Source organism: Mobula hypostoma, chromosome 24 (assembly GCF_963921235.1).
Source record: "Mobula hypostoma chromosome 24, sMobHyp1.1, whole genome shotgun sequence".
In the NCBI taxonomy this organism is placed as follows: domain Eukaryota; kingdom Metazoa; phylum Chordata; class Chondrichthyes; order Myliobatiformes; family Myliobatidae; genus Mobula; species Mobula hypostoma.
In genome coordinates this window covers 5974737-5990646 of record NC_086120.1, presented here as the reverse complement: position 1 = coordinate 5990646, position 15910 = coordinate 5974737, and the positions used below count along the sequence as shown (strand labels likewise).

The 15910-nt window shown below is 47.5% G+C and overlaps 1 protein-coding gene across 1 annotated transcript in view; it reads right to left on the bottom strand.

Annotated features, from left to right (window-relative positions):
• The window catches only part of map2k2a (mitogen-activated protein kinase kinase 2a), a 93724-nt gene that overhangs the window by 31117 nt on the left and 46697 nt on the right, over positions 1 to 15910 (bottom strand). Inside the window, exon 4 of the mRNA XM_063032034.1 lies at positions 3959 to 4036. Coding sequence (XP_062888104.1) covers positions 3959 to 4036 — 78 coding nt within the window. The remainder of the gene's footprint in view (positions 1 to 3958; positions 4037 to 15910) is intronic.

Below are 15910 nucleotides of genomic sequence, written 5' to 3'. Positions count from 1 at the left end.
TGTTACATATTTATCTCTTAAATTATGAGTAATTTTTTCGAGTGGAATAGAACTAGCCATTTCATTATTCCAACGATTCATACTTAAATACGAATCAGATTTCCAAGTAACTGCTGTAGTCTTCTTACCTACTGCCAATGCAATTTTTATAAATTCTTTCTGATATTTATTCAATTTAAGTTTCGGCTTTATTGGAACAAATTACTGGAACTCAACTTCCACATAACCCTGTATTATTTCTATTAGGTGATATTGAAGGGATAAAGCCGAAGCTTAAATTGAATGAGTATCAGGGTAACCACATTATTACAATGCTGGTGGCACCCTGATTTCCAACCAGCAGTGGAAAAACAAATAGAAGCATGCCTATTATGTAAAAAGGCAAATGCTGGGAAGGGGATACCTTGTGCCCCCGTGAACACCCCCTTGCCCGGTGGACCTTTTTCTTGTCTGCAACTTGATTTTATTGAACTACCTAGGGTACATTGTTATAAATATTGCTTGGTAATAGTACATGTATTTAGCAGATGGATAGAGGCTATACCCACTACTGATAATACTGCTATGACAGTTGTAAAAATATTATTAAGAGAAGTGATTTCCCGTTATAGATTACTCAAATCAATAAGTTCAGCCAATGGACCTCATTTTATTGCTAAAATAAATGAGAAAATCTGTAAAGAACTGGCAATAAAACAGCAATTTCACTGTGCTCACCTCCAAAAGCAGCTGGTATAGTGGAACGAGCAAATGAAACCTGAAAGAATAAGCTAACTAAGCTTACGCAAGCTACTGGACTAACCTGCCTTAAGGTTTTACCTCTGGCATTGTTCCATATGAGAGTTACACCTTTGACTAAAACTGGATTATCCCCAGCAGAAATCATCTATGGAAAGCCTATGCGTATCCCATGGACACCGGGGTTAACTCGTCCCCTCCCTGATAAAATAGATATGCATACTCTAGGGGAGGAAATGGGAAAATATTTGTGTAAACTACCATAATTTTCCAAAGTTTGCATTCGCAGATTCGCCAGGCCCACCAAGAGGACGAGGATCAAGCTAACGGGGACTATCCCACTGTTAATCCTGGAGTCTTTGTCTTGATAAAGAATTAGGACAGAAAGAAATTGGACACTCGGTGGAAAGGACCCTATCAGGTGCTGCTGACCACACCAACGGCCGTGAAGGTGGAAGGGCGACCCAGGTGGATTCATCGAACCGCTGTAAACCCGTCGTTAAGGAAGTAGGAGAAACGAAGGGGGATAATATCATTATGACTGTACTAATGTTACCTTTTGTACCATGTACCCCAAGTCTCCAAACAAATACTTTCCTTTCTCTATGCCACACACATGCAGAACAAATAAGGCAGTTGGCTTGTTGGGTACAGTATGTGCTAGGTTACCCCAGCATGCGGAGTCAGGAATGCCCTTGGAAGGAGGACCTTTGAATAGTAGTGAGGTGTTATCTGTGAGATTTACGAATTCTTTGAGTAAATCCTCAGACCGATTTTTGGATCAACGGTGGATATCAGGATGTAAAACAACCCAGAATTGTGGGTGTCTCTGTTTTAAGGTATGGCATTTGCGTATACCTACAGAAGGGGTTGACAGATCTCCTGTAGAACTTGCCCATACCCTGAGTAAGGTAAATGGGACCCGTTATTGCCGTACTGGAGGAATAGAGGAAACGTTTTTGGGAAATAGCTCTTGTACAGAAATTAGGACTGATCCCCCTCTGTACTCTGTTAATGGAACTTATTGGGTATGTGGTAAGAAGGCATATCCATGGCTCTCAGGACCTCATGATGACAAGGGAACTATCACTGCGAGAAATTGGACGGGATGTTGCTACTTAGCTTACGTAGTACCCTCTATATATTCATTAGCCGACATTTCTCATCATACTCAGCTGCAGCAAAATAGGAGAGGAATTACAGAGAGCGAGAGATTTTGGATGATAGCTTTTCCTTTCTATGGGACAGCCCGAAATTTGTGAGACGTCATCAAGTTGGCTGCTGCACTAGAGGAGTTGGTGAATAATACTGCTAAGGTTTTAACTGATGTCCAGACCCAGATTAAAGATTTATCTACTGAAAAATAGGAAAACAGATTATTATCTGCATGGTGGCCCATTAGGAAAAGGGGAGTTGCAACGAGACCTGGGTGTCATTATACACCAGTCATTGAAAGTGGGCACGCAGGTTCAGCAGGCGGTGAAAAAGGCGAATGGTATGCTGGCATTTATAGCGAGAGGATTCGAGTACAGGAGCAGGGAGGTACTACTGCAGATGTACAAGGCCTTGGTGAGACCACACCTGGAGTATTGTGTGCAGTTTTGGTCCCCTAATCTGAGGAAAGACATCCTTGCCATAGAGGGAGTACAAAGAAGGTTCACCAGATTGATTCCTGGGATGGCAGGACTTTCATATGAAGAAAGACTGGATGAACTGGGCTTGTACTCGTTGGAATTTAGAAGATTGAGGGGGGATCTGATTGAAACATATAAATCCTAAAGGGATTGGACAGGCTAGATGCAGGAAGATTGTTCCCGATGTTGGGGAAGTCCAGAACGAGGGGTCACAGTTTGAGGATAGAGGAGAAGCCTTTTAGGACCGAGATTAGGAAAAACTTCTTCACACAGAGAGTGGTGAATCTGTGGAATTCTCTGCCACAGGAAACAGTTGAGGCCAGTTCATTGGCTATATTTAAGAGGGAGTTAGATATGGCCCTTGTGGCTACGGGGGTCAGGGGGTATGGAGGGAAGGCTGGGGCGGGGTTCTGAGTTGGAGGATCAGCCATGATCATAATAAATGGCGGTGCGGGCTCGAAGGGCCGAATGGCCTACTCCTGCACCTATTTTCTATGTTTCTAAGTAGTGGCTCTGAGGATGGGAGTTTTACAGAATAGGATGGCATTGGATTTATTGCTAGCAGGGAAAGGAGGGACATGTGCTGTCATAGGAAAGGAATGCTGTACTTATATTCCAGATTAGGTTTCTAATATTACAGATCTATCTCAGCATATCACTCAGGACATCCAGAAAATTAAGGGAATTGGAGAAAAGATGCATGGGTTTACCGATGGTAAGGGAACCTGGCCATGGCCTTTTGACATTTTTAGAGACTTCTGGGGAATGCATTTGCATGTAGCTATGATAATAGTTTTAACTTGAACCATAGTAATTCCTACAAGATATATTAGTCTCCTTATAGCTTGTTGTAAATGTGATGGATTACTTTAAATTTTATCATCAAATGATAAAAAGGAGAGAATGATAAAGTCGTTAAGTTCTCCACAAAAGACGTCTCCTGACTTCTCGTATCTTTTGGTTTTGACCAAAGGTCGTTGCTAATGGAGCTTAAGACAGAAGATCCCTTTATCAATTAAAATATAAATTTCAATGGAGTCTTTTATCTACGTTATTAAATTTTGCTCTACTTGAATAGCTGGGATGTCTATCGAACTGACTGTTCTTCTGTATGAACCTGAGTGTTCTTTTGTATCGATGGCCTTATAACTTGTAACAATTCTGACGTCAGAGGGATGAGAACACTTCGCCCCGATATCGGGACCAAGTTCACCCGCCAGCTGAGATAGAAGAAATAAACTGGTGAAAAAATACGTAATGATCTTTTTGTGCTGTGGTTATTTGATCCGGCAAAATTAGGTTTACACCAGCTTGCCTTGTATAAAAAGGATGCTAATTATTTTGTTTAATGATTACAGTTTCCAAATATGTAATTTTTAAAAAAGACAAAAAACAAATTTCTATGGATTTCTCTTCCTTCAGTTAGTCCTGAAACGTCGACTGCACCTCTTCCTATAGATGCTGCTTGGCCTGCTGCGTTCACCAGCAACTTTGATGTATGTTCTATGGATTATAGCTGTTATAGAACATTTTATAATTTATTATCAGCTCATATCATATTTCTAACTCCATATTCTTGTACTTACTGCTATGCTGACTTTTCCCAGAATTTCCTCTGGAATCCTCCCAGCTTCCTTCAGCACCTGGTCCAGAGAACCCCCATCCTGAAATAAGAGATGTGGAAAGGAGAAAAATCAAAAAAAATTTAGAAAACTACAAAACAGACAGAACAACACAAGGTCCATGAACTTGCGTCTAACTAATTAAGCTAATGATGTCTAATGAAACCAATCCCTTCTGCCTGCACATGGTCGATATCCCTCCATTCTCGGTATAAACATGTGCCTATCAAAGAGCCTCTTAAACACCTAGCATATCTGCTTTTACCACCATTTCTGGCACTGCATTCCAGGCACCTACAACTCCATGTCAAAAATAACTTGTTCTGCACATCTGTTTTGAACTTTTCCCTCCTTGCACCTTTAATGCATGGCCTTTAATATTACTCAACCTCGATAAAAGACACTGGCTGTCTACTCTATGCTACTCAAATTTATAGAACTTCTATCAAGCTGGTCTCCCCTCAGTTTCCACCACTTCAGATAAAACATCTCTGATTTGGTCAAACTTGTCCTTTAATCCCGGCAGCATCTTGGTAAAACTCCTCTTCACCCTTCCTATAATGGGTTAACCAGAAAGAAATGCAATACTCGGGATGCAGCTGAACTTGGGCTTTATAAAGCTGTAACATAACTTCCCGACTCTTGAACTCAGTGCCTCAAATAATAAACGGTAGAATGCCACGTGCCTTCAGTACCACTTTATCAACTGGGGCAGCAGGTTTAATATGATTTTATTTAGCATCTGTGTACTTCTCCTTGCTCAAGGTTTGACTGCTAAAATCATGCACAACTTAAGGTATAAGAATGCCATTTAACCATCCCACCCTGTTAAAAAACACGTATTAAAAGAAGCAGTTAAATCAGGTTTTAGGATTTCTCAAAAATAAAATACAACAGATGTTGCAAATCTGAAATAAAGAACGAAGCAAGAAAAGCATAGCAGCCATAGGGAAGGGGGTGGGGAAGAGAATTAACATTTGAGGCTAATAATACTTTGTTGAAAGGCTATCAACCAGCACAGCTTCTCTTTTTACAAATCTCCCTACAACTGCTCACACCGTCATCACTCAGCCAGCTAGCCAGCCAGCCAGCCGTGCTGTGGCATCTGCACTGGACTTTGAGGTGAGTGGTCCTGGGTTTGAATCCGGCCGGGTCCTTGCACGCTTTTCATCTGTGCTAGACTTGCGTGTCGGGCTAGCAACTCGGCCTCATAAAAAAGACAAAATGCTAAAAAAAAGTGGCAAAGTTGCTGCCTGATGCGCCACAAGGCATGAAAAGGAATAACATAGATCATCCTCATTTCCCTTCATAATCTGTTGCCTTGTGAAAGTCCATCTCTTAGTTTCAGACAGATGCCAGAGAGGATCAGCAAGAGGACTGCACACCCAGAGGCTGCCTTCATTGTCACCGGTGACTTCAATCGAGGGTCGCTAATGGAAGTCTCCCCGAAGTTTTGTCAGCACATCTAGGTGAGCACTTGTGGAGATAACGTACTTGACCACTGCTACACTCCCTTCCACAACGCGTACAAAGCCCTCCTTCACCCAGCTTTTGGAAAGTCAGATCGCTCTTCGATTCTGCTTTTGTCGATGTACAGGTAGAAGCTGAAACAAGAAGAACCATCCACTTTTGGTCCGACCAATTGGCCTCCATGCTCAGGACTGCTTCAATGACTTTGACTGGGATGTCTTCCATGATGAGGATGTCTCCGAGTTCATGAATGGAGTCACGTGCTTCAGCTGGAAGTGCATCAACGATGCTGTCCTCCAGAAGTCGATCAGGGCCTCTCGAACCAGAAACCCTGGATCAATAGTTCTATGCAAGCAGCACTTACAATGCTCAAGAAAAGCAGCTACGATCTGCGCAAAGCTACCAAGGCTGTGAAACAACAATACAGGGACAAGACTGAGGTCAAGATTCACAACGGATAGCACACGTGACTTGTGACGAGGGTTGCATACCATCGCTGACTTCAAAGCCAAATGTAGTGCCAACATTGCGGCCTCTCTCCCAGATGAGCCCAATCGCTTTTACGCTCAGTTCGATGTCGCTAACTCTGAGCCTCCGAGGAAAGCCACCACTACAACCTGCAACCTGGTCATCTCTGAGGCTGAGGTACACAGATGTTTCCAACGAGTGGACAGTCGCAAGGCTGCGGGACCGGACGGCACCCCAGGGCAAGTACTCAGGATGTGCGCAGCACAACAGGCAGGTGTGTTTACTGACATTTTTAATTCTCTCTCTCTCTCCCTCCCCCAGTGTATAGTGCCCTCCTGCTTCAAATTATCCACCATTGTCCTTGGATCAAAAAAGACTAAGGCTTAGACCGGATAATTTTGAAAACGCCGGTTTTGAGTAAAAATGACAGGCATCCACACTAGGTGTTTTTCAAAATATCTCTGTCCACATTAAAACAGGTACTTGGGCGAATCTACTCCTACTGGGCATAAGCAGACACATCTACAGAAGACAAGCGAAGAGGAACCTGTATAATACTTACATTTCCGCGGCGGCGTTGTGCTATTTCCATTGGTCAAAAACTAGAGTACCAACAACATACAGCGAAAGAAAGTTTTCAACAATGTCTTTGAGGAATACAAAGAAAACCTCTGCCGGAAAAAGCAGACCAGACTTCTTCATTTAGACAGACAATGAAGTTGAGCTGTTTCTGCGAGTTACAACAACTACAAAGTCAGCACAGCAGTGGAGAACGTGGAGATGTTAAACTCCAAACAAGCTATTAACGTAGGCAATAAAGTAAACAACACATGCATGAAGCCGTCCTCTACCCAAGATCAACAAGAGAGTGAAATCTTCTGCCGCCAGACCTGCGCAGTATTTCTGACATTAATATTTTTTAAAGACAGACTCAATCAATTTAGGGGATCCAGTCAAAAAAGCTCACTTTACAATTTAACTCTCACGCCGTTCACACCGACTGCGCGTTATAACAGCCGTCCGACAGTGCTTGCGCAGTACTAAGCAGAAGCAGAAAAAGCATTGTTGTTGTGGCGTTGTCATGACAGCGTTTTTAAATATCTCCATTTACCCCGTCCACAATACAACGCGCAACAATCTTTTTCAAATTTACACACTCTGGAGAGTGTTTTAGAAAAGCTCAGTTTTCGGGGGATGAAAACGCCATTTCAATGTGGATAGAGGGCCAAAACAAGGAGAAAGAGCTTCATTTTCAAAATTATCCAGCGTAGTGTGGATGTAGCTTAAGGTAACATGTCTGAACGACTGGCATCCTGTCGCACTCACCTCAATAATAAGCAAATGCTTTGACAGGCTGGTCAAGGATCACATCTGTAGCTTGCTACCATCCAAACTGGACCCCCTATAATTAGCCTACTGGCACAACCGATTGACAGACAACACAATAGCCACCACTCTACATACCGTCCTTGCACATCTGGAAAAGAAGGATGCTTATGTGAGAATGCTGTCCTTGGACTACAGTTCAGCATTCAACACCATAATTCCATCCAGGCTCGACAGGAAGCTCAGAGACCTCAGCCTTGACCCTGCCTTGTGCAGCTGGATCCTGGACTTCCTGTCAGATCACCGGAAGGTGGTAAGAGTGGGCCCCCTCACCTCCACCCCTCTGACTCTCAGTACCGGAGCCCCTCAGGGCTATGTACTAAGTCCCTTCCTTTACTCCCTATGTACCCATGACTATGTTGCCACCCACAGCTCTAATCTGCTGATTAAATTTGCCGATGACATTACATTGATTGGCCTAATCTCAGACAATAATGAGGTGGCCTACAGGGAAGAAGTCATCTCTCTTAACAGTAGTGTCAAGAAAACAACCTCTCCCTCAATGTCACAAAAACAAAGGAGCTGGTTGTGGATTACAGGAGGACTGGAGACGGGCTGACCCCTATTGACATCAATGGATCTGAGGTTGAGAGGGTAAACAGCTTTAAGTTCCTTGGCATCCACATCACGAGGACCTCACGTGGTCTGTACACACCAGCTATGTGGTGAAAAAGGCACAACAGCGCCTCTTTCACCTCAGTTGGTTGTGGAAGTTTGGTATGGGCCTCCAAGTCCTAAGAATTTTCTACAGGGGTACAACTGAGAGCATCCTGACTGGCTGCATCACTGCCAGGTATGGGAACTGTACCTCCCTTAATCGCAGGATTCTGCAGAGTGGTGCGGACAGCCCAGCGCATCTGTAGTTGTGAACTTCCCATGATTCAGGACATTTATAAAGACAGGTGTGAAAAAAGGGCTTGAAGGATCACTGGGGACCCAATTCAACCCAATCACAATCTATTCTAGCTGTCACCTTCCGGGAAATGGTACTGCAGCATAAAAGCCAAGACCAACAGGCTTCGGGACAGCTTCTTCCAATAGGCCATCAGACTGGTTAACTCACACTGATTTGAGTGTATTTCTATGTTACATTGACTGTTCTATTTATTATAAATTATAAATTACTATGATTGCACATTGCACATTTAGACAGACGTTAACGTAAAGATTTTTACTCATGTATGTGAAGGATGTAAGAAATAAAAGTCAATTCAAATTCATAACCTTGGTGTTATAATTTGAGGAATGAGTTTCAGATCTTTGACTTCGGTCATTCTAATCTTGATCATCCCCACCCCTGCCTCAGGGCATCTACTGTTGAAAACCAAATCACATACTGAGCACCTAGATTATTCAAATTCTCCTGACCGATCACCAAAACAAACTTGAAGTCATTCTAAAGTCTACTGGTTACCTAAACTGCACTGTAGCTCAGTCCCCCATCTCCCATGCTAGCTGATCCACATTAAATTCAAGATTGTCTTTTAACCACATACATATATACTGCCAAACAAAACAACATTCCTCTGGACCATGGTACACAACACAGTACACATTCAGAGATAGTGCATTACAAGCCCTTCCAGCCCAGCAACCCCTAATTTAACCCTCGTCTAATCATAGGACAATTTACAGTGACCAATCAATCTACTAACTGCTACAACTTTGGACTGCAGGAGGATGCACAAACCCCTTATGGACAGCAGCAGTCACACACAACACAAAAGGCAAAATTACCAAAATAAATTAACTAATAATAACGCACAGCTACGACACAAGTCTAAAAGTAAACAGAATACACTACTGGCAGTTCAGACATCATGAGACCTGGATGGTGACAGAGTTCGGTACTCTCACAGCCTGCGAGAGAAAACTATTTCTCTTCCTAACAGTCCTTGCCCTAATGCTATGGTACTTCTGTGGCGACCCACTTTCTGGCACACACGAACCGGCTCACAACAGCGCGCGCAGGCAGAGGGCCAGCCCCAAAAAGGGCGCCAGGCCATTTCACCAGCAGGGGGAAAATCCCGTGCGCAGAAAGGGTCTGGGGATATGCATTCCCCACAGCAGTCCCGCCCCAGGGAGGGCGGGAACGGGAAGGCTTTAAAGCAGGCCGTGAAGTCTGAATAAGTCTTTTTCATCGCAACTCTAACTCACCGACTCCGTGTGCTAATTCTAGCGCTGTGTGTAGCACACCGCTACAATTGGTGACCCCGACGGCCCAAATGATATTTGGACCAGAGATGACCGACGCTGCATCTGTTCATGCAGTTTCGTTAAAACTGCCAAGCTTCTGGACACTGCGACCCCAATTATGGTTTGAACAAGCAGAAGCACAATTCCACATTCGGCAGATAACCTCGGAGTCCACTCGCTACTACTACGTGCTGAGCTCACTCGACCAGGAGACAGCTGCACAAGTTGAGGAGTTTATACAGTCGCCCCTGGAGGACGGCAAATACACAGCATTCAAAGCCCTGCTCATAAGGACTTTCGGACTCTCACGGCGCGAACGAGCACGCCGCTTAATGCACCTGGATGGTTTGGGAGACAGGCCGCCGTCAGCATTAATGAACGAGATGCTGGCCCTGGCTGAAGGACACAAACCCTGCCTCATGTTTGAGCAGGCGTTCCCAGAGCAACTGCCCGAGGACATATGCCTGCTGCTGTCCGACACAGATTTCAGCAACCCCCGGGAGGTGGCGGCCCGGGCAGATATGCTGTGGAATCCCAGGAAAGAGAGAGTGGCGTCCGTCGCACAGATCACCAAGCCGCGTGCCCAACGGCAGACCAGACCAGGCCCTGCAGCAGAGCCTACAAAACCCGGCGACAGGAGTGAGGAGCCCAACGAACAATGGTGTTTCTACCACCAGCGGTGGGGCACAGAGGTCCGCCGCTGCAGACCACCCTGCAAATTCCCGGGAAACGCCAGGGCCAGCCGCCGCTGATGGCTACGGCGGCTGGCCATCAGGACAGCCTCTTGTACGTCTGGGACAAGCAGTCGGGACGCCGCTTTTTGGTCGACATCGGAGCGGAGATCAGCGTCTTACCTTCAACGAGTTACGACACCCGCAACAGAGAACTGGGACCCACCCTGAGGGCCGCAAATGGCAGCACAATACGAATCTACGGCACCCGCATGGTGTGGCTACAGTTCAGCTCCAGCCGGTTCACGTGGGACTTCACACTGGCCGCCGTGGCCCAACCACTCCTGGGGGTGGATTTTCTACGAGCCCACAGCCTGCTGGTCAACCTGCAAGGGAAGCGATTAGTCCACGCCAAGACTTTTCAAACGTTCTCCCTGGGTGAAGCACAGTTGCCAGCCCCACACCTGGACTCCACCACGCTGTCCGACGACGAATTCACCAGGGTCCTGGCAGATTTCCCATCAGTACTGACACCGCAGTTCACGGCAGCCATGCCCAGACACGGAGTACAGCACCACATCCTGACCCAGGGACCACCCCTCTACACCTGGGCTCGAAGGCTTCCCCCGGACAAGCTCCGACTGGCGAAGGAGGAGTTCAAGAAGATGGAGAAATTGGGGATCATTGACAGTCCGACAGCCCATGGGCCTCCCCCCTTCACATGGTGCCCAAGGCAACGGGGGGCTGGAGACCATGCGGTGACTACCGCAGACTGAACGAGGCTACAACGCCAGACCGCTACCTTGTGCCGCACATTCAAGACTTCGCAGCAAAGGATCTTTTCCAAGGTAGACCTCGTCTGGGGATACCATCAAATCCCGGTACATCCGGACGACATCCCCAAAACAGCACTTATCACCCCGTTCGGACTTTTCGAATTCCTCCGAACGCCATTTGGTCTAAAGAATGCCGCACAGACTTTCCAGCAGCTAATGGACGCAGTGGGACGCGACCTGGACTTTGCATTCATCTATTTGGACAACATCCTCATAGCTAGCAGTAGTCGGCAGGAGTATCTGTCCCACCTCCGCCAGCTCTACTCCCGCCTGAGCAAATTCGGCCTTACAATCAACCCAGACAAATGCCAGTTCAGACTCGACACCATCGACTTCCTGGGCCACAGGATTACTAAAGACGGGGCAACCCCGCTGCCCGCCAAGGTAGACGCAGTCCGCAACTTCCCCCGACCCAACACAATCAAAAGGCCTGCAGGAATTTGTGGGTATGGTGAATTTCTACCACTGTTTCCTCCCCTCAGCAGTCCGAACCATGCAACCCCTGTTCACTCTAATGTCGGGTAAGGGCAAGGACATTACCTGGGACAAAGAGGCCGCAACCGCTTTCGTTAAAACCAAAGAAGCCTTGGCAAACGCTGCGATGCTAGTGCACCCCAGAACGGACGTTCCTACTGCCCTCACGGTGGACGCATCCAACACAGCGGTCGGTGGAGTGCTGGAACAACTCATCGAGGGTCGCTGGCAACCCCTGGCGTTCTTCAGCAAACACCTACGACCACCTGAACTCAAATACAGTGCTTTCGACCGGGAGCTATTGGCACTATACCTGGCAATCCGGCATTTCAGGTACTTCTTAGAAGGTAGGCCCTTCACCGCGTTCACAAACCACAAACCGCTTACCTTTGCGTTCACGAAGGTGTTCGACCCCTGGTCGTCCCGCCAGCAGCGACATCCGTCCTACATCTCCGAGTACATGATGGACATCCAGCATGTCTCGGGAAAGGACAACGTCGTGGCGGACGCACTATCCAGACCTACCATACAGGCCCTGTCCCAAGGGGGTGGACTATGCAGCGCTGGCAGAGGCACAGCAGGCAGACGCTGAGATCCCCAGTTACAGGATTGCAGTCTCCGGTTTGCAGCTCCAAGACCTCCCCGTAGGCCCAGGTGAGGGGACCCTACTATGTGACGTAGCTACCGGCCAACCCCACCCTGTCGTCCCAGCAGCCTGGCGCCGGTGGGTTTTCAAATCCATTCACAACTTAGCGCACCCCTCTATCAGGACAACCGTCCGGCTGGTCGCCAACAGGTTCGTGTGGCATGGACTGCGTAAACAGGTCAGTGAATGGGCCAAAACGTGCATGCAGTGCTAAACGGCCAAGGTGCAGCGGCACACCAAGGCTCCGCCGCAGCGTTTCGAACCCACCCGCCGGAGGTTCGACCACATCCATGTGGATATCGTGGGGCCGCTGCCAGTGTCACGAGGAGCGCGGTACCTCCTATGATAGACCGGTCCACCAGATGGCCAGAGGCAGTCCCGCTCAGCGACACCACCTCCGAATCCTGCGCCCGAGCACTGATCGCTACCTGGGTAGCCCGCTTTGGGGTACCGGCCCACATTACCTCCGACAGGGGCGCCCAGTTCACCTCCAGCCTGTGGTCGGCTATGGCCAGCCTTTTAGGAACACAGCTACACCACACAACTGCCTACCACCCACAGTCAAACGGACTAGTGGAGCGCTTCCACCGTCACCTGAAATCGGCTCTCATGGCCCGCCTGGAGGGGCCTAACTGGGTGGACGAGCTTCCCTGGGTCCTGCTCGGAATCCGCACGGCGCCCAAGGAGGATCTGCACACCTCGTCGGCCGAGTTGGTGTACAGCGCACCCCTGGTAGTCCCAGGAGAGTTCATACCAGCCCCAAGGGGGCAAGAGGAAGAACCCACAGCAGTCCTGGACAGACTACGGGAGAGGCTCGGTAACCTGGCCCCCATCCCCACTTCACAGCACGGACAGAACCCGACCTGCGTACCCAAAGACCTGCAGAACTGCAAGTTTCTTTTTGTACGACGGGGCGGACACCGGGCACCGCTACAGCGGCCCTACGAGGGGCCGTTTAAGGTGATCAGGAACAATGGGTCCACATTCGTGCTGGACATTGGGGGGAGAGAGGAGGTTTTCACGATGGACCGACTCAAACCGGCCCATGTGGACTTGGCGCAGCCGGTCCGGGCTCAGGCACCGCGGCGCAGGGGCAGACCTTCCAAACAGAGGCCGATCCAGACTGTGGACATTGGGGGAGGTATCACCGGTTCTGGGGGGGGGGGGGTTACGTGGCGACCCACTTTCTGGCACACACGAACCGGCTCACAACAGCGTGTGCAGGCAGAGGGCGGGCAGCAAAAAGGGCGCCAGGCCATCTCACCAGCAGGGGGAAAATCCCGCGCGCAGAAAGGGTCTGGGAATATGCATTCCCCACAGCAGTTCCGCCCCAGGGAGGGCGGGAACGGGAAGGCTTTAAAGCAGGCCGCAAAGTTTGAATGTCTTTTTCATCGCAACTCTAACTCACCGACTCCGTGTGGTTATTCTAGCGCTGTGTGTAGCACACCGCTACACTTCCTTCCCGAGGGTCGGGATCAAAGAAATTGGATCGATAGGAGAGATCACAGACATTGATAAGGGCCCTGCATACACAGCACTTCTGATAAATCTCTCAGAAAGGTGGAAGAGACACCCCAATGATGCTCTCAGCAGTCCTCACAATTCTTTGTAGGGTATTGCAGTCAGATAGATGCTCTGCAGTTCCTGTACGAAATGAAGGTGGCTGGTTGGGGCACTCTCAATGGTGCCCATGTATAAACTGGCTAGAATGGGATAGAGTGGGGCAGCCTTGCTTGCTTCTATTTCCCTAGGAAGGAGAGATGCTGCTGTGCTTTCTTGGCTAAAGAGGTGGTGTTGAGGAACCAGACGAGATCACGTTATGTGAACTTAACTCTTTTCAAGGAGGGACTGTTTATGTGCAGTGGGGAGTGGTCAGCCCACACCTTTCCAGAGCCCACAATCATCTCTTTAGTTTTGTTCATGTTGAAACTCAAGTCGTTGTGCTCACACCTTTCTACCCGCCCCTCTACCTCCTCTCTGTATGGTGTCTCAATATCATTGTTGATTCAGTTTGAACTGGATCAAGCAGTGCAGCTTGAACAGCAGGCTGAGTGCGGGGAGGGGGGCACTGGTGCTCAGTGTGTTGGAGCTGGAGATGTTGCTGCCAACATGGATCAACTGTCACCTTTCTGTTAATAAGTCCAAAATCCATTTACAGAGATTTATTGAGACTCAAGTAGTACAGTTTACCCACCAGCTTCTGAGGGATTAACATTACCTCAGCCAGATAGTGCTACAACAACTTTAATTTTCACTAGATTTCAAACCTCCTCATAACCTTCGTTCTCACCTTTCCTGCTGCCACACAACCTTCCTGGATCTCTGTACTGCCCCAGTTCTAGCTTTTGGATCCCCAAATTTAAGTCCACATTAGTTAAAAATAAATTATGTCAAAAATTCTATTAAGGAGCTGTAAACTGTACTGCTTTCGAACCCTTAAAATAGTATCTATACTCCCAAACTAAAAATATGCTGCTACTTTCTTCAAAATGGGCATCATTCACACACAGGTTTCTTGACTGTGGTCTGCGGTCAAATCCTGGCTGAGTCATGTCCCACCTTTGAAGAGCAAAAATCTACATGTATTCTTTATAGAGCAGACTGCGCTAATCCTATCAAAATCCGGGTTTTTCCAGACTGAGATTGGAAACCTTTCCTTTTAGAGTTTAATTTTGTTTTATGCAGTTTTAAAAATTCTGCTGCACAACAATTAAAAACAGCATCTGAACACCGATAAATACTGTGATCTTGAAATTGTTCAGTCAACTTTAAAGAAGTGATGCAAAGTGGTCATATTTTTGGTGTCTTAGTGCTAATTGAGAAATTTGACTCCTGAATTGAATTGAAAATACACGTGGACTAAGATGTTAACTGTCCTGTACTATCACCAGTGGGATCATCAGTTGCTCTGCCACCTGTCTTCAGGAGTTTCGGCCCGCTTATGATCAAGACTCCCTCGAGGTGGTGGGCCAGCAGTGCTAAAGCACCACCTCCCACTGGTGAGCTTAAAAACTTGGCATCTGCCTCTATCAGAGTTGTTGGTCGCTTCCATCCAACAGATAGTCTACTCTTCAGGTGTCTATGCAACTACTGAAGGGTTTGCAAGATATGTATACACTGTCTGACTATCTGCCCCTCTGGACATACTTGGTCCACACCCATGCTGATCCTTTCTCTGCTGTCTCAGCTACAGCCCTGCTGGTTGACTTGATCTCTCTTCTAGTGAAGCCAAGGTCATGCAGCCACTTCTGGAAAGTGAATGCAATAAACCCACGGCAGCCTACTTCGAATGGATAGCATGAGATATTCCACCCTCTGTCTCTGCACTCTGATCTTAATTCTGCATACTTGGTTAACTTGCGCTCATTGGCTTCATCGATGTTGTCTTCCCAGGGGATTGCGAGTTCACCAATAACCACTTCTCTACTGGTGTCAGACCATACAATTATATCTGGACGCAATGTGGTGAAACCTATTTGCTCCGGGAAACTGCCTTTCCCATCCAGGTCGGCCTTGACACACCAATCATTGGCTGAAGAAAATATGCTTGATCACGAGCCTGCGCTGTACACCCTTGACTTGGAGCCTTCTTTCACAAATGATATGCGGTGTTCTGTGCAGCATGGGGCATGAGATAAGTTGTGCTGCAGTACTCTCTGCTCAACCGCTTCTGTTACAACTTTGAGACCGTTGTTATGTCTCCAAGTGTATATGCCGCTGGAAAGATGGACTCTGCATGCACTCAAGATATGTTGAAGTGTTCGCTTCT